This window comes from Salminus brasiliensis, chromosome 12 (assembly GCF_030463535.1).
Source record: "Salminus brasiliensis chromosome 12, fSalBra1.hap2, whole genome shotgun sequence".
Classification (NCBI taxonomy): Eukaryota; Metazoa; Chordata; class Actinopteri; order Characiformes; family Bryconidae; genus Salminus; species Salminus brasiliensis.
The window spans coordinates 27,515,556-27,535,468 of NC_132889.1; the positions used below are offsets into that span (position 1 = coordinate 27,515,556).

Consider the following 19,913-nt stretch of genomic DNA (forward strand, 5'->3'; position numbering starts at 1 on the left):
GTTACTGTTACTGTGCTTTTTTGAATGAAGCGCATTACTAGGCAGCCAATCCGAACACAGGTCTCTTGGCTACCCAGTACCGTGCTTCATTATGCCGTATTCAATTTGAAAGGTGCTCATTTATTTGTGCCGTAGATTCCACAAGATGTCAGGGCCATTCTTTTGAGATCCTGCTCCACGTTATCATGATTGTGTCATGCAATTCCTGCAGATATTTTGGGTGCACTTTCATGCTGTGGATCTCCCGCATTCCACCGCTGCACTGCAGCCTCAGCTTTCTGTTCTTGGCAGACTGAAGTGGAACCTGATGCAATCTTCTCATGCTGCAGCACAACTGCATCACGGTTTGACCTGTTGTGCATTCTGAGATGCTTGATGTTAATGTGAACAGTACTTCCTGGCAGGCACTGGACGTCAATTCAACATCAGAAAGATGTTAGAACTAAGCATTGGACAGATGTTGAATTTCAGCTTGACATCGACCTTCATTTTTGTACAGACGTTATCCATAATCTGCAATATCCGTCAAAAATCAACATCGGGTTGACATCAAGCTAAAACATCAGATAGACGATGAAAGGCTTCGAGACCTGTTTTCATATATGAATAATCTATATGATATTATTATGTAGTATGATATAGATATATCTATTTATGTTTCTATACGTATATTCCGCCTATAAATATATATATACATATAAATATATATTTTTATTATTATTTATTATTTAGGCCTTTTGTTACTTTGGTGCTTAACACCATAGCTTACTTAAAGCCAACAAGATATCATTGCTAATGACTGTATAATTTCATGTTATGCTGACATAACCATTTTAACGTTTAACAGATGTTATTTAACGTCAGCATGTTTGACATGACGTTAGGAAGACGTTAGATGTCGGTCGCTTATCATCACAACTTACAACCAACAAAATTTCAACGTCAGCTGTCTTGAGTTTTCTACGTCATGCTGGCGTTAGACGTTGTCTTGACGTGGAATTTTGGTCACAACTTACATTCAACTAGATAGCAACGTCTAGCAACGTTGGGCTAAAGCTGCTGGCGACCCTATTCGAATGATCATATGCGTTGCACTGCTGACCACGTGATTGGCTGGTGAGCTATTTGAAAGAGTGGGTACCTAATAAAGTGCCCAACGAGTGTATTTTGCCAAACATCAGCACTGTTTTTTTAAAAGTGTGAATTTTCCCCACGGAAAACGGGATTACCACAGATCAGCTCGGTCATGTTCGTGTTTGTAATATAGAACAAAAATCCTGTTAGCCTCTAAGAAATCTGCTGAGGCGGTCTATCAAACCGGACTGAAACGAGCCGAGCCCGCTGCCGTGGTCCAGCAACAGATAAAGCCTGAAGTCGTCAGGGTTGTTTTTACCGTGAATGAAAAAGAAAAGCTCGGAACAATCGCCTCCCGGGGGTTCAGCGTTGCAGTTCAGTGAATGCGCCTGCAGGCTTTCCTCCTGCTGGGGGGGGGGGGCTGCAGTTTCACCGAGCCGCCGCTAGTCGCCGCCATTCTCATGTTCCACCGCACGCAGCAGCTGCAGATCCCAGCAAAATGGGTCAGTGTGTCTCAGCACGGTCGTATTGTCCCAGGCGCTCGTTCTGTTTCATTAATCCTGTTGTCACCTAAATATCACACTAAGCTCAGTGTCGCGAACAGAATGGACTCGCTGTAGATTTGAAAGGAAAGTCAATAAAATAGTTGCAAGGAAAAAAAAAATTAAATCTAAGGTTCTTGCTGCCTAAGTGAAACCCCGGTATCTCCAGTCAAAGTGAGAGTGGGCTGTGGGCTGTGGTGCCTTCCTGAGTGCCTTGTGGCCTAGATAACGGTCTAACCCTGATATTATCTAAGGTTTTTTTAAGCATTACCGTGTTATAAATAAATCCTAGCCGAGGACATTCTTGGAGTTGAGCGTGTGACAGTATGAAGACCCAGTCTCGACTGGAGCAGCTGTGCGGAGTTCTTGAAAAATGAGACTAAAGAGAAGCGTTAAGCTTTTCTGTGTGTCTTTAGTCTACCGCACGAGGTCGCTCATACACACCAGTCCGCTCTGATTATTATGCAGATTATGCAGCAACTGATCGACTAAAATCAATCAATTAATCAATCAGTCAATTTAACCCGTCTAGCGAAGGCTTTCAGATATTTTGGAGCATTTCTGTGAGGTTTAGTGAGGTCAGGATGTGGGATGATCAGCACCCCAACTCACCCCCAGCCAGCTCCAGGCTGCTGCTGGGGGGCTTTCTACCCCTCTGGCCCACGCCTGGCATTGGTCATGGGAGTCCTATTTTATTGGCAGTACTTCTCCACAGGAACTAGACAGGCTGTGCGCGCGCTGGGTGTAACTTAAAAGTAGCTGTGTGTGATCATTAGATGAGGTCCACAAACACACACGACCTGTCTGTCTATCTGTCTGTCTGTCTGTCTGTCTGACTGTCTATCTGTCTGTCTGTCTGTCTGTCTGTCTATCTATCTAATCACGTGGCCGAAATCATTTTCCTCGCGCTGTTAAATGAATGGTAGTAGTGTGCCTCTGTGTGCGCGCGCGCGTGCGTGTGTGTAAAGGCAGAGCTGCTGGTCGCAGTGCTGAGCGCGAGCCTGAAGCAGGGCGGGCGCGTCACTTCTGCACGCTCGTGCTGGAAAAAAAAAACGGCTCGTGGACACAATGGGCTCTCCAGCGGACGGAGCGAGCTCCGATTAACGCGCCGCAGCCTTCGATGAACACAAGAGACGAGGTAATTCCCCACAGCGACGCTCGGGCGAGACCGCGTTTGTGTGATGTGAGAGTGTCGTTTTCTTTCTGTGTTCAAGCGAAGAGGGAAAAAACGAGAGCATTTCTTTATGAGAGGAGAAGATGCAGGAAGCGACGTAGGCTAGCCGAGCAGCGGGCAGGAGGCAGCGGGCAGCAGGGCCTCGCTCTTCCGCAGGGTCCTACTGTCGTGCGGAGACAAACCGATAGCTGACATTCATACACCGCGATGATCGGAGCAATGTACGGGTGTTTATAACGCTGCAGGGAGGATGTAGCTAGCGATCTCGCCTGCTCTTTGTTTTAGGTAGCTAGCTGGTGCTACGAAGGAATAACGGAACAGGCAGTAGAGCTGGGTTTCCGAGCGGTAGGCTAAAGCTTAGCCTCCCTAGACAAATAAAGTGGCATCAGTCGCAGTCTGTGCTCATAACAAAGCCTACCACAGCATGCCAGGCTGTGAGAGGGTGCTGCGTGTGATTGTGTGGTTAGGGCTTTTAAAGAATATGGAAAAGCTTCCAGATTTGGGAAGATGAAGAGCTAAGAGCGAGTCTGCATCTTTCACCGGAGATGCTTTTGGGGTGCGCTAACAGCTGGTGATTTTATTTTATTATTTATTTATTATTTTTTGAAGTAAGCAGCTTAATCATGTGAGCACTAAGACATATATCTGCTAAAATAAATTATAATTATATATATAATATATATATATATATATATATATATATATATGCATATAATATGCTGATAATACAGTGTTAATATCGTATTTTACAATTTATGTGTTTGTGGGACTGAAATTAAATGCAAAATGTAAACAAAATTTGAATCAGATAATGTATGGGTTTTATTATTTTTTCCCCCACAGTCAAATTATGTTAAAAATAATTTCAGAGGATACAATTCTCGAGTGTCTTACTGTGTCTAACTGACCATAGCCTTCTTAAAACATCAAGTGAATAAAATATAGGCATGTGTGGTATATCAGGGCTATAAATAAACAATGGTGTTTTTAAGGGCACATCAAAAACCTGTGCTTATATAAAGGTGTGGATAGCCTTCCTATTAATCTTTCATTCAACACTCACTTGGCCTCGGTTCTTGGCCTGCCAGCCATTATATATATATATGTGTGTGTGTGTGTGTGTGTGTACTTACTTTTCATGTTTGTGAAACCTTCCTCTGCTAACGTGTCTCACTTGCTCTTGTTTCTTGATGCTGTGGTTATTGATGGCCTCTGGTTTGCCTGGGCTTCCTGTTTGCTGTCTCTACCACTGACGCAGAAGGAGAGGCAGGGGGCTATGTCGTTTCAGCTCCTCTTCACCATCGTTTGATCAACCATGATGAAGACTGAACCCCCGTCTGCGGCCAGCGGCAGCACCAGTGGCAACTCACTTGGAGCGCGGAGCGCCTCCCCGCACAGGAACGCCTACGAGGCAGGAATTCAGGCGCTCAAGCCGGTCAAAGACCCTGGCGCTGCCAATGGGGACGACAAGGAAGGGAAGGTGCGGACCCCTGGCCGGGGCCGCAGGTACGGCTCCAATGTTCATCGCATCAAGAACATGTTCATGCAGATGGGCTCCCCTGGGGATGAAGAGGACCCATCCAAGATGAAAGACCAGGCTGTGCGGCTCTCTCTGCCCAGAGCCAGCAGCCTGAATGAGAATGTGGACCACAGCGCTCTGCTCAAACTCGGAGGCACAGTTTCGGAGCGGGTCAGTCGGTTCGACAGTAAGGGTGATGGAAGCGGTGCTCGTGGATCTGCCTTGGGCGCCTCCAAACTGCAGGAGACACGCAAGATCTTTGAACAGCGCCACTTACAAGAGAAACAGGCTGCCACCAACCGCATCCTGCTGAAGAAGGAGCGTGCCTCAGGCTTCCAGGACAGCCGACTGGACGTAGTTGTGCGGTTCAACGGTAGTACGGAGGCCCTAGACAGACTGGACGGAGATCCTGGTCCCGTTGAAGCAGTGTCACCCACTGTCAGCCAGCTGAGTGCGGTGTTTGAGAAAGCAGAGTTGCGCAACAACCTCCATCGCCCGTCCTCCACCTCGCCCTTACCTTCTCGCGGCGTGAGTCCCACTCCTGGGAAGGTAGCGGGTGTCAACTCCAAAATGGCTCCCAAAAAGATGCGAACGTTTCCTCAAACAGGAGGCCAAGAGAAGGGAGTCCAGTCTAAAGAACAGGAGGACATCCCTGGAAGTCCCAGAAGGATCAGCTCCCAAACGGACATGTCGAGCAGCAACAAATCATTGGTGGATGGATCTGCAGAGTCTGAGAAGGTCCAATCGGGCGAGTTCCTAGACTCCGCAGATGCCTGTGGAAATGAGTTTAGCGATGGTGCCAGTACCGGTACACAGGATGCCGGTAGTAGGCTGGTTCAAGCCGAAATCCACGTCCACACTTCTCTGGAGAATGGGGAGGCAGATGGCAGCCGCTCGGCAGACGAGAGAGACGAGAACAGGCTGGACTCGGGAGAGGCCTACCCTCAAGAAGATGAGGCGGGCGAAGAAGAGTTTCATAGGGAGGATCACTCCGAAGCAGACCTGGTAGACATCAGCGCTTACAGCGGCATAGGTGAGGACTCTGGTGGGAGTCAGCTGGATGAGGACGAGGAGGCTGATGACGATGAGGTTTATGAACCTGAATCCAGCTGCTCCGAAATCCCAGGTCTGCCAGTCGAGGATGAACCTCCGGCCAGCCGGAAGATCCGTTTCAGCACCGGACCCATAAAGGTGAGTGCTTGAGGTTGACACACAGCTTGGGCCAGAACATCCAAGCATCATTTAATGAAGTGCTTCATTTGATAGTCAGCAGCTGTAATTGTATAATAATCATAATTGTTATAATAATCTAATTTTGGCTCCTGGAATTTTGTTCATCATGAAAGATAATTAACACAGTCCACTTAGCCGAAGCCTGTGTCTGCTGCAACACAGTCGAGCCTTTCTGGTGATGAACAGCACTGCTTAGAAATGCATGTTCTTTGTGAGCTGTGCAGTATTCAGACAAGTAGTACAAATCTTAGCCATTCCAGCCAACTAGGTGTTCTTGCTATTACAGATGTTTATCTGCTTCTATACGTCACATTATTAGGCCTGTATTATAGTTGTATGACTCTGTTATTATAAATGTCCATGGAAAAGCACTCGTGACTGTAACGCACACTAGATGTAATCATTGTCTAGAAAAACAGACGTATTTCACAAGTAGGGAACCGCTCCAGCCACAGATTCGATATGGCAGCCAGGCTGACAGCATGTACAGCCTCCTCCCGGCTTGCTGAGAACTTTGAGTGCATTACACGCATGCGCCTGAACCTCCTCAGCTGCTGACAGCTCTGTTCCGCAGGTCTGAGAGTGCCTTCGCTGCAGCGTGGAGTCTCTTCCTGTTAGCATGCTGCAGCTGGTCAGATGCTCGCAAGGCTACTCTGTATGAGAATCACATGGTTGCACCCTGTGCCTTTTGCAATGACTGTCACATTGGCATATGAACCCCCAAGAAAGCTCTTGTGACACTGCTGTTTTCTGCTTCAGCCTATTGCCACAGACTCAGAGACACAGGACGTGAAACCCAGCTATACCTATACACAGTCATATCTGTCTATCATATCTGTTATATTTCTATAAACGGAAAGCGGTGTGGATTAGAGCTTATCAACGGATAATTAGCTCCTGTAGAGCCTTTTATCATTCTTTTATTTTGTAAACAAGCGTCACTTACTTCTGAAGACTGCAGTGGTTTCATGCTGTCATGCCACTTTATACAGCCACTTGGAAACTGGTGAAGTCTGAAATCAGAAGCTTGAACAGAACTACGTGGTTAAATATCTTTAGCACAAGAATAAAATGCTTCTACAATATTTCTATTATTTTACTATAATATATCACTCTTCATACAGCTGTTAGATCTGGCCACGTGAGCTGAAACTGGTTAAGAAGTATTCTAGGTGTTCTGTTTCGCCATAACAGTACGTCTTTTTCACAAACACTGTATCCCTCCGCTGAACAACGTTAAACCAAGAGGTCACATAAATACCCTGAACAGGAGAAAACAAGAATGACAACAAACAAGAAAAAATAATTGTGAGTGGGAAATGGAGTTTCATTTATTACTACGGTCTAGTAAGGAGCTGGAGAAGGAACTGTAGGCCGTTCAGTAAGTGAGTGGAGTTTGTTTCGGTAATAAGCAGGTAACAAGCTGCTTATTAAATAACCATAATTTGGTGGAAGGAAATGCTAACATTTAAATATTTTAACCCCATAAAAAAGTGTTATAAAGAATAGCCCCACCAGATTGTACAGAAGTCCCTGTAGTTACTGAGTAATACACCTTAGTGTGTAATCAGCATTTCTACTTCAAGGAGTTAAATGCTATGTTCACGGTTCAATTTATGTATTTCATTATTTCATTTTTTATTTATTTTAACTGAGATATAAAAGCAATAGAACAGTCGAGGTTAAGGCTGCATAATATTGGAAAAAGCTGACATTGTTTTATATATATATATATATTTTTTGTTTGTTTGTTTGTTTGTTTTTTTTTTTGTTTGTTTTTTTTTGTTTTTTTTAGCAGATAAGTGCTGCCTCTGCTAAATCTGTTATGGAAAATAAGAACAGTATGGATTTTTGTTTTGTATAAGCAGCAAAAAAGTTATAGCATGATGTAATTGATATCATTTTACGTTGCATGTGTGTACATTGTGATGCAGAAACGATATATTGTCCAGCTCTACCCAAAAAAGTGTGATATCGTGAAACAACAGAGCCTTCAGCTCGTTTCAGCTTCTTTACAGCCATTACAGCTGTTATTTTGCGATACAACTACTGCTTTAGTAAGACCTGTTGTTTATTTACGGTTGAGAATTTTACATACGAGAAACGACCTCTGGCAGTCATTTAGGTTAGTAAAGCACTGTTTAACTAAAACTGCAACTTAACTAAAATTTGCAGTCTGTTCAAATTCAAGCCATGTAAAGCAATATTACTACTGGCAATATTACCACGTTCAGATCAGTTTTGATGATGACTTTTCAAGGATGTAACAGTCCATCGTATTGTGTCATTGGGTCATGATTAGCATGCTAGCTTGTGGCTTGTATGTTGACTTGTGGCTACTATATTAGCTTGCGGCTATAGCGAATGCTCTGAATAACTGTAAAAGGTTTTCAGCAAACAGGTTTTCAGCTTCTCTGCAGTTTTGCTGCATTGAAAAGTGTATAAAGATTTGACGCACCACCATACTGGATTGAGTCCATCCATTCTGGATGTAGTAAATTGTACCCTGCCAACTTTCATATAAGTCCCATCCTCATATTAATACTGGGTATTCATCTCTCTTTAGTTTCAGAGAATGTCAGCGATCGTTTTAAGATTGAGCCCTTAATTGACTGGGCAGTTTTGCGTATCAGGGCCTTCTCTGGCTACAGATTATTTTGGCAGCTGAGTAGATTCTGGTAATGGTCCACTCACTTGTGAAATATGTCATGGCATGCCATGGCTTTTCTGTCACAATGCAGGGAGTTCTTGTGGTCCACTGTGGCAGCAACTTAAAGGCTCAACCAGTGCAGGGTTAGCAAGTCATTGGCATTGGCATAGTCATTAGCAGGTCATTGGCAAAGCTAGTTGCCACTTTTGCAGCCAATATAGAAAAATAGCCAGTACTGCCTGGAAAGAACTCACTCACAAAATAGAAAAAAGCTCACAAGGAAGGAGAATGAGAGGAATTGGTTTGTTAGGACCACTTAGATTATGAAATGAAGATCACACGAAATGTGGTGTATTTATTGTGTTTTGTGTCTTTTATAATAGGGCTGCCCAGTATGAACAGAATGGAAATTTACATGAATGGCATTTGGCTGATGCTTTTATCCAAAATGACTTACATTTCAGTCATGTTACCCAGGTACGAGAATGTAGTGTTAGAGTTTTGCCCAAGGACTCTTAGACTACAGCAGGTAGAAGTTGCCCAAATTTGCATGAATGGCAGAAAACACATTGACCCCGTTTACACCTGGTCAATTCATGTGACTAGAATCTGGATTGTATCCTGATAAGATTTTAGCCACATGCCTTTACATTCAGTAGTGTGTTCACAGTTGGTTTGAAATCTGATTGCTAGATTAGATAGTGTAAACAGCCTTAAAATATCAGATTCAGATGTCAGAAAATCGGATTTGGAAAACTTTTATTGGTGTAGCATGGGTTGAGTTCCCGGCCAAACAACTGAACCCCAGTCTACCATGGGGTTGTGGTTACACCAACCTTAATATGGTTGTGATTAATAATGCACGAGTATGATGTTATGTTATTGTTAAGACTGTGCCACTTTATGGCCAAAAGTATGTATGTTGAATGACGTAAATGCCATGATTCATCCAAACACCCACCAGAAGCTCAACTTGGACGTGCACAAATTGGCCGAGAGCGAGATGTGTCGGAATGGGGATGTGTTCGATGTGCCTACAGCCCTTAATACATCAATTACTGCTTTGTTTGAGGGCTCATGTGTACATTGCAAGCCTTGATAGTATCACTATTGTTAATGCTGATCTACTGTGATGCCCCTGTACCCTGTTGGTGTTACTGGCAGTAACAGAAAAGCTTTTTTCAGCATTGAAAGTAGACAGCCTGAGGAAGTAGTCACAATCTAAGGAAGTGAACATAGGCTATAAGAGTCTGTTCAGATTGGGTAGAGAATGGCATCACGCACCTGTCCATCCTTAACAGGCCAACAGAAAACTGGCCTCAGATCCACAAACTGAGCATCTTCATCTTCAGCTCTTTTCTTTCCTCCTCAGTCAGCTAAAGTGCCCTCAGTCACTTCTCTTAGCTCCTGCTTCCTCCACTAAGAGCCAGAGCGGTGGCTGCTGCAGTTCACCAAGCAATTACACAAGGCTGTTTGGCTGCATTTCAGAACACGATATCGGGGCATGCAGATACATTGTGGCTATGTTTAAGTGGCTAAAGTGTGTAAGTAAACTTCATCCGGTTTCTAGGTATGTTTATCCCCTTTATATATATATATATACACACACCACTGAAGTTGTGTCGTCATTGAGGTTATTCCCATATTTGTAATTGTGGGGCTAAAAGGACATGAATTTTCAGCAATGGCCTCTGTCGCATTTTGGGCTAATACAAATAGTCCAAAGCTGAGCTTTTTTTCTGTTAAGGTTGTAGGTGGGAGTCGAGTGGTATTTTCAAGTTCTAAATGGTCAACCAGCTTGGTCATGCTGATAGACCAGCTAAACCATCAAACTCACATTAAAACACATGCTGTGTTGATCAAGACCTGAACTGCTCAAGCAGCTTAACCAGCTTACATAGGGTGTGGTTTCTCCTGGACGGCCAGCTTTTCAACCACCTTGACCATCAAGAACCAGCTTTGATCACCTGAAGCCAGATGAAATATCAGCAAAAGCTGGTGCTGAGCTGGATTTTTCAGCACGGAAGTAATGTAGGTTATGATGCACTTATCTGATCTTCATCTAATACCCACTGAAACACGAAGAGCCCACAGAGCTCTCGCTTCTGTTCACAACTTGCTTTGACAAGCCCTACAAGTTGACCTGCACTAGGACCACACAGCCTGAAAGGGGTTTTCACCTCTTTGAATACTTTCGTGGTCATCCTTGAAAATCAATCGCTACAATCGCTATTGCCCGCTTTGCTTTGGTGTGGCTCACTGACGTCTAACAGATTTGCAGCAGCATTAGCATTAGCTATCGTAACGAGGGAAAAAGTATGCCTTGCGTGGCTCTTGCGAGACTCTTAATTAATCATGGGTGTGTTTTGGGCTAACATGCAATAAACCAATCATGTAATTTGCCATTCTCTTTAAGAGCCAGGTGCGGTCTGACTTTGGCGGACTGCTCTTTCAATGGCGCATCACGCCCGGTCTGGGAAGGCCCGGTCTAGACGCCTCACTTCTAGAATAATGTTATTTTATTTTGTATTCTGTTCATTGTTGATGTAAAAGTTTGCATAGCTGCCAAATTGCACACGCTCTGGGTTTATTCACTTCTGTGTGTTATGTGTTATTAGTTCTTGTTATATTGTATATTATATTATATATATATATATATATATATATATATATATATATATATATATATATATATATATATATATATGTTATACTCCCAAGTTATGTTTTTTGTTTATGTTTTTGTGTTTAAATTCAGCAGTTTAGCCTAAATTGCTGTCATACATTTAAACAGGGAGTCACAGGGAGAGTTGTGCCACTGGGGAACTCAAGCTTTTGCTTATTGTGGGGTTAATAAGTTTGAACCCCAGCAATGCCATAGCCAAAAAAAGATTGGCCTGTTATCAGTGATTGTTTTGCCAATACCTATAAAACTTTGGCTCCTTAATATCGGCTGATATTATTGTTAGACTGAGAAATCAATCAGGCCCTAGTCACCACTATGAAACTAGAATTCATGAGCAATATGGAACTGCTCATATAATTATTTCATGAATTCTTCCTAAAGGAAATGTTCTTACATAATCCTTAAATAATGTTTTAAAAAAATGCCCCTTTTCCACTTTAAAACTCTGCCGTCTGTGTTTAGCTTCCATCCCCATGGAGTTTCTGGTCACAAGGATGCTAATGCTGTGGTTTTGTCCATTCATCCACTGTTAGACACTAGGCTATTTCCATGGATACATCAGGGCTGCCATTCTGACACTGAATTGAATGCAGCTGGGTCTTGTGCCTAGTGCTGTGCAATGCCAGTTTCCCAGTATGGTGGCAGCCAGCTCCCTGTGGAGGCAGAAAGCATGCATGCTCAGCCCTGACGTACTTTGTGTAATCTTACTGACGCAGGGAATATCATCCAAAGGGCTTTGGGTTTTGTACATACAGTACTTATGTGCACGTATACAGTACAATAATCACTTGTTTGCCTTATAAGGGATGCACAAGTACTTTACTGTAATTAGATGTTATCAGAAGTGCTGTTACAGTGGCTCGACTAGGGCTGCATGTACGGCATTAGTATTACAGTGCTGTATGTTGCAGTTGTGATATTCCTGACAAAGATGATGGAAAGTCTTTTTTTATTAAATGAAAGAGTTACAAAAGTCACAAAACCCAATGCATGTTTACATATTCACCTATTCAGCTTACAGAAGCATTCAACTGCCCTGGACTCTGACTCCTGTTGCCCACCCCTGATATATAGTATACTGATATATGTATATGCCGTACAGTAGGGCTGGGCAGTATGGCGAAAAATGTATTTTTTTAATTCTGATGGTTTCTTTACCGTAACTGGGACGTTCTATAGGTTTGCAGCTTATTTTTGTGTCAATGTCAATGTCATGTTTTTGCTATTTAAAGGACTCTGGTCTGCACGAAACCTCTGCAGAACGTAAACAGTGTTTATTGTGCAAACTGCATCATGGCAAAACCACACCTTCTAACCTTGAAGGTCAAACGATGGCTCATGTAATACCAATGCACATTTTAACCCTCTGGGGGCATTTTAAATTCTCCTCCTTTAAAAGCACTTGCATAGAAGATAATTCCCACATGTGTTTTACCAAAGTGTTCAGGACTGTAATGAGACCCCATGTGACAGAGAGCACTGTGTGAAGAGACACTCTGACCCTAAACCTGAAAAATTGTCCAATTATATAAGTTCTTCATACTTCTTGTGAAAACATACCTTTATTTATGTGGGCGAAATGTTTTGGTGCTTGAAATCAGTTTACCATTTGAGTCCTTCCTTCGCAAATGAAGTGGAATGTATGAATAAAATGCTATATAAATGGTGAGAGACAGAAGACAAGGATGTCCATTAGAGGGTCCAGGTGTGTGCGTGCTTGTGTGTGTGGATGTAAAGAGAGAAACAGAGATGTGAGCAGAAATAGAGAGAGGGTTGTTAGAATAGCTCTGTTTATGTTCAGTGTGGCTGATCACAGCTCTCTTCACTGTGTCTCAGAGCTCCTGGTCAACAATCTCGTAATCGCCAGTTAGTCGACAGTAGCCTTGGGTTTATTTGAACATAGGTGGACTTGAAAATAGCCCTGGAGTGAGCGCATGTGTGCCCCCTGGCACGTTAGTGCTTAAGGCTGACAGTAATGTGTTTATGGCTTATTTATTATTGGATTATTTATTATTGTGTTGGGTATGTAAAAAACATAGACTGCCCAGCACGACCATATAGTATTAGTGTATGCACCCTTTAGCCCCCATGTTTAAAGATGGTCCTGAATTATTTGGACCAAAATTATTTTCTTGATTATTCTGCACATCCACAGCAGCACTCACCTGGAACTATGATTGGTCAGGATGGTCAGGGTACCAGCGGAAACCATTGGGAGAGCAGCCTAACCAATCACAATATTGCAACCCTCAGACAGTTCGCTGTGTGGAGTAATCATAGTAGAGCAGGTAGTCACTCTTCATGTGATCAGCGGCGTCTTGAGCTAGGTAAGAAGCCTAGTGTGTAGAGTCTGAACAGCAGCAAACGGCTGCTTCTACCTACCTCAGCCGTCCATTTGTTCTCCCTCTCATTTTGTTCTCTGTCATTCATTCAATTCCCTGTTTGTTTCTCCTCCCTCCCTCCCTCCCTCCGCCTCTTCATTTCAGTCTCAGGCTCATCTGACCAGCCTGATCTTATCTGCCATCTGTAAACTACCAGTAGCAGCAACAGCAGCAGCGTCGCAGCCTTGCAGATAACACTACTGCAGCCTACTGTTCAGCTGGAGGAAATTTGTGCGTGAGAGTAAGGCAGGGAATCAGGAAAAATAGACAGTATGTCTTTGTGGTTTTAGCGCGTGGTGGACCTGTTTACGCGTTTATACGTTGTGTTTTTCTCTCGCCGTGAATCCACGTGGGTTCTACATGCGTGTGCATGCCCAGCTTTGTGGCTGACCTTGTTATTAAGTGCTTCCTGATTCCAGACAGCCTTGGGCGGCCCCTCTTATCCTCTCAAACACAGGAAGAGCTCCAGCAGCCGTGGGGAAGGAGGTGGACCGGCTTAGCCCAGTTGGCAGAACTTGTCCTTTTGTGGTAGTCACAGACCAGTATGGCATTTTCTCTGTCCAGTACTTTAAGGCTTTACTTAGGGCTTGGGGAGTCGGGACTGCTCCTGGATGAGCACAGTGACAGCATTAAAAGCTAGCTCAGGCTGGGAATGAGATTTAAGTGAACTGTTCTTAACTGTTCTTAACATTACATGCAGTTTTAAAGAGGCCAATATTCGATTAGACAGACTAAACTGGGCCTAAACTGTGATGCTTTACAGTACATTTACATTTACATGCCCTCATCCAGAGCCATCCTTATCACTAGCTAGTTTGTATAGGCTAGGATCCAAAAGATACCTCAAGCTAGATGCTGCCAAACACAACTGTCAGTATGGATATCTAGATACACAATACTGAACATACACTACACTTTGTCTAAAAGTGTACTCATGGAAGAGGTGGGTCTTGCATTTGAAGACAGTGAGTGACTCTGCCGTTTGGTCTCCCAGAGGAGGTTCGTTCCACTGCTTCGGTGCCAGAACAGAAAAAACCTGGATGATTGTCTACCATGGATCTTAAAGAATGGTGGGTGAAACCGAGCCGTACTTAAAGCTCGAAGGGCTCGAATGCCATTGCCATCAAGTATGGAGGGGCTGGTCCATTCTGGACCTTCTGTAGGCCAGCCTCAGGGTTTTGAATTTGATGTGGGCAGCTACAGGAAGCCAGTGAGAAGAACGCAGCAGAGGACTTACATTAGCTCATGCTAATATTATTACAATAAAGAAAGCGCTAGAAAGTGCTTCCCAAGCAGCTTTGTTTCTTGGGAGTTCTCACTGTTATGTTTCTCGAAGGCCGCTTAAGGTTGGGCATCTTCCTCTTGCTAAAGTTCAGTGCCAATCAGCGGTGCTAGCAAGATATCATGTCAGTATTTACAGGCAGGAAGGTCAGTTTCTACTATTGAGTATCAAACTTGGCGTCACTAGGAAAAAACGGCTCAACCGAACAATAGCTACTTTTTGTTTGTCGGGATTTTGATCTGTGAAGGACGGCAACCGCTGATCCCCTCATCATTACAGCAATCATTGAAGGTCTGCTTTATCTCTGATCTCATTAAACCCTGTGTAAAACATGCCTTTCCTACTGAAAAGCACTGGGAACCATTGCAAAAAACAGTGTGTGTACAGTGTGAACCCCCCTTTTTCAGTTATAAGTAAAATATGAACCTTAAACTGCTGGCTGTTGAAGTTTGTTCAGAGATCTAATTATATACTGAAAAACTGGAATAATAAACATTGAATAATGCATTTAAATGTAATTGCTGGATTGAGGCTGGAGGAGACAGGTGTTAGGACCTTACCCTTTGAGTGTCAGGAGTATTGCTAGTGTTAGAGGGAGCTACAAAGGGGTGGGTGTGTGATGATTATTAGCGAACTTCTTAACACATCTGCCATCGTAGCATTTGAACTCTGATCTGTTGCTGTTGCCAGCATATATATGCTGCATTTTCGTGACTGATTTTGCAATAGAACCCTGAATGCTGTGTTTTACTTAGTAAAATGACTGTTAAATGTTGTGAAATCCTGGCAACACTTCACCAGTGTGAATTACGTGCAGCCTTTTCATATAGACTCATACGTGTGAACGTTGACGGAGTTTCCTTTAGTGAATCAGTTCTGATGGTAAAAAGGGGTTGGGGGTGTGGGAGGGTAAATGCACACTTGTCAATGTAACATAAAGTGTGTATGCTGGTAATCTTTTTTAAAGTGCTGCAGGCTACACCGTTCTCTTACTCCTGCATTTCCAGATAGCATCTGTCTGTTTTTGCACTGCATCGCATAAACAGATTAAGTGCATACCTCCAGTTAAAAATAGAGCCTTCTCTTAATCCAGAGAAAAAGGCTTGGTGTGTGGAACACAGGGAGTGTCAGAGGTGTCTGAGGGATCAGGGCAGTCCTGATTCACTTCAGCAGCACAGTGATTTGGAGTGGTTATGAGTGCATTTGTGGTTGACTGCTGATTTCAGATTATCATCAGATTATCATTTAGGTGTCCTACTCAGGGCCACGGAGGAAGAAAAGGTCATTTCTGACTGTAATTTTGGTGTTCTTGGTTCAAAATACTCACATCTCTTAGCATCTTAGCATGCTTTCCTTCCATGTATCTTGTAATACACCATGTAATCTTGTAATATACTGAAATCTTGTAATATACTGAAAAACAATGCCTTGAATATGTGTGTGTATATATGCTTACGAGATGAAGAGATTGCAGCCATTTAGCTTTTAGCTTTGCCGTTACTCCCTTTTATGGGTTTCGCTTTCTCTGGTGTTACTCGTACAACAAATATAAGACAGTATTTTGCCTTCTGATGTTTGTTTAGCTCCAGTTTGGTTCCTCTGAGGTAGACCAGTTTGTTTTTGAGGGAGCAGACGTTGGAGAGAAGAGATGGTAAAAAGGCTGGCGTGGTAAAAGCCTACCACAGATCCCTGTTTTTTCCCACCCAGCTTTCACTTTGTCACATGCCGAGTTTCAGTCCCCTTCTGCAGACACAGTCACAGGAAAAAAGCATGCCCATAAGGCCTGGTTCCTGTTGCAGTCCGTGCTCCCATAACTAGTAACTAAGAGTCTGGTGATGATTAGCTGCTCCTCGATTTCAGCAGCACTGTCATGTTTTACTCTTTCGCTAGGTTTGTCTAGAGTTTTCGCTAGTGGGCTATGTTCATTTTATGGCAGGTTTTACAGTATGTCACTTGTACCATGTACTGAACTGTTTTAAATGTATTCCAAATCAGATAGCTTCACTGGCTTCCTGTAGCTGCTTCCCGCATCAGATTCAAAACCCTGACGCTGGTCTACAAAGCCAAGAACGGACCAGCCCCTCCATACTTGATGGCAATGGTCAAAAGCCGATCCGCACCCAGAGCCCTTCGAGCTTCAAGTACGACTCGGCTTGACCCGCCATCCCTCAAAATCCGGGGAAGACAAGCGTCCAGGCTTTTTTCTGTCCTGCACCAAAGTGGTGGAACGAGCTTCCCCTGGGTGTCCGAACGGCCGAGTCGCTTGCTGTCTTCAAACGCAGACTGAAGACCAACCTCTTCAGAGAATACTTGGACGAATAGCAGAGTACTATGGTCACCTTATTGACTTGTGCTTATTAATGTCTAAAGCTTAGAGGTATCTTTGAACTATTAGTCTATTCTAACTAGCTATGTTTTTTTTTTTGGGTAAATAGCAAAGCACTTTTGTAAGTCACTCTAGATAAGAGCGTCTGCTAAATGCCTTAAATGTAAATGTAAATGTAAGTGTTCCTCTATTCAAACAGTGACCACAGCTGAACATACAGGCTATGAAAGGCAGGGTTGTCAGTAATGCAGTGCTGCAAACATGGCGGAGCGCTTTCCATCATGTTTCGTAGTAACAGAAAATTCCAAAAGAATTCCTGATCCTGCTCCAATTGAGAAATGCCACTTTACTTTGTGTACTTTCTTTGTGAACAGTGGTAATGAGCGTCTCAAGGTCTTGATTAGTTGTTAATAGTGCATGGGAGATTGCTTGCTAGTGAAATTCCAGTGCCCACTATTGCGAAATGTGAGGAAAAGAACATGTGCATTTCCAGTGGAACAAATGAGGAAGGCTGAATGATCTCAGCGTTTTTGTGCGCACTGGGTAATCTGGCTGCAGTCTCAGCTGTGGCTCTCAGTGGTGGCTTGCTGTGGTCTTGTTTCAAGACAATGAGGCCTATTATTCTATTTAACCTCTAAGACTTAACACAAAAGTCAAGTCTACAGAAGCAAAGCGTGTCTCAAAGTCTCAAAGATGGTCTGAATAAGAAAATGGAATCATTCACATGTGCACAGTTTCTGGACTTCAGCATGTTTTAGTTCTTGTCCTTAATACACGTTACACAACGTCTCACTTCCGCAGCACTGTGTCAGCAGTGGCTCAGCAGTTAGCCACGATTGCGGTAGAGATACCTTCGCAAGCCTTGTGAGTCAAGAGCTTGCTTAGCTTTAAAGGGATCCCTGGCTTGTAAGACTCTGAAGGTTCAATGTGGTGTACTAACACTTTATACATCATTCAAATAGACGAAATTCCTCATCCAGCGGGCTTTGCTGCATCAAATGGTTGCTCTCTCTCTCTTTCTCTTGTCCAGTAAACGAGGAACAGTTCTTACTTCCGATGCCAAGGAATGTCTGATGTGTGCCTCTTTAGGAGATGCTAGGCTAATGTTAACAAACACTGGACTCAGATTGTCACCAACTGCACCAAGTTTAGGCCAGTATCTTAATTCAGCTAAAATGCTATCCAAGTGTTTTTTAATGGTGTAGTTAAGCTGTATGGATAGACCTTATTTAAACAAAGCTACATTGGAACTACATTGAATAGAATTGTGAGACTATTTCTTGCTAGACCTGGATATTTTACTGAGGTAAAAGTGGTTCCTGCATCTGGATCTAGATCTGGAGGTTTTTTGAGGTGTTTGAGAAAAGGCATGGGCTGTTTTTAGGCATGTATTCACACAGACGATTGACTGCATCTGGAGTCAGTGAGAAATCATGTTCATTTAAATGCTTTTGCCAAACTACTGGATTTCCCATTAAGCAGAAGCCTGGCACTGCTAACAGGCTTTAATCTAAGCACTGATGTACTAAGAGCTTCATTGAGACACAAATGTTGGCTGAGCGAGTCTGAAGGTTGTTAAAGTTGAGTTGTGCTAAAATACTTATGGTGGACAATCTTGATTGTACAGGCCTTCTAAACTCCTAAAGAATGTGGCTATTGATTGCTGTATGGCCTCATTATGATAGGTAGCTTTGCCCAGCCACTTAATCGATGGCTGACTACTGTGTAGCTCAACATATGACCGGCATACTTAAAAAAAACACCAAAGACTACAGTTTCTAAAGCCCTGCTTTTAGTTGTCAACAACCAGTGCTGGGCTTTCCCCACAGTTTCAGAATAGGAAAGCTTCCTTGCACGCTTGTGTACCTTGACGATCACCTTGATTTAGTTTTTTTTACAGTAGTAAAAGCTGTGACTATTGATCAAGATGCCACTCTTTTCTTCCTGTTTCTTTAGACTGGCATTCTAAGCATCCACTATTGATCCAGAATGCTTGAAAGGTCTGGCTGACCCAGATTGAGCAGCATTGCGATTTGAAGAGCATTGTGTTCTGCTATAGCTGTTACAGGAGTGAATAAAAGACCCATATATAATTTTATTCATTACAATGTGTTGTTCTTGACGTTTACGCTTTATACTGTGATTAGAGGACCAATCCAAACACACCTAATACAGATAACCAAGTTCCTGTGAAGACCTCAAGAACCTCTTCAGCTTTACATTGTAAATAAGAACCTAGGAAAGCAGATTTCAAGAGAAGGGCTTTGGACCACCGGACTAGAGAGTAAGCTGTGCTACAAATAGTTTCCTTTGTCAGGGAGATATACTGATAATCCTCTAATAGACTCCTAAAGAATCTCCTTTTCTCCAGCCTCTTATTTAGTTGCACAATGCGAGGAGCAGTCCTGCGCCATATGTAGAGCTAGTAGACGTCTACTACTGCAGTCCTACTGAGCCAAAGAGTAATGAGGATAATAGGATTTACTACAGTTGATTCATCCTACAAGAGCTTGTTGAACAACAGAGAAACGTATGACTAGAAGGCAATCCTGGAGTCATTAGAAAGAATATAGACTTAGGTTTCATTGGCTTCCATTGACATTTGCCGGTTTAGATGTAATGTAAGGGTCCTATTTGTCTGTATCCTTTAGCCCATGAAGAGCATTTGCCACACTCTTAAAATAAAGGTTCTTCAGCAGTGTGAGCAGTGTACCACTTTTGGTCCCACAAAGGAACTTGAAATGGGTAAAGTACCTTTACATCAAGGTAAGGTTCTTTAGACCTTTAAAAGGTGTTTCAAACAGATGTAAACACTCTTAAGATGCATTGGGCCCTGTCTTGTACCCTGCACAAGACATGTCGCGATGCTCATCGCTATCTTACACTCCGCCAACAGTCTATTTTCACACCTTCCGTCTACGTCGTTAAAATACCAACGGTGCTTTCGTATATATCTACTCCGATGGGCGTGGTGGTCTCGAAATGAGATGTGTTCAGGTAAATTCCGGGCGTATTGCTGTCTTCGCAACGGAAAACACAGGTGCAC

General features: G+C 43.2%; 1 protein-coding gene across 3 annotated transcripts in view; it reads left to right on the forward strand.

Moving 5' to 3' along the window:
- The first annotated feature begins 2,578 nt into the window (after positions 1-2,578).
- Positions 2,579-19,913, forward strand: part of ppp1r9ba (protein phosphatase 1, regulatory subunit 9Ba) — a 66,926-nt gene continuing 49,591 nt past the window's right edge. For all 3 annotated transcript variants that reach the window (XR_011980703.1, XR_011980704.1, XM_072693786.1), the window contains exons 1-2: positions 2,579-2,754; positions 4,049-5,500. Coding sequence is in view for 1 of the 3 variants with exons in the window: in XM_072693786.1 (XP_072549887.1) it covers positions 4,106-5,500 (1,395 nt within the window). In the remaining 2 variants the exon portion in view is untranslated. The remainder of the gene's footprint in view (positions 2,755-4,048; positions 5,501-19,913) is intronic.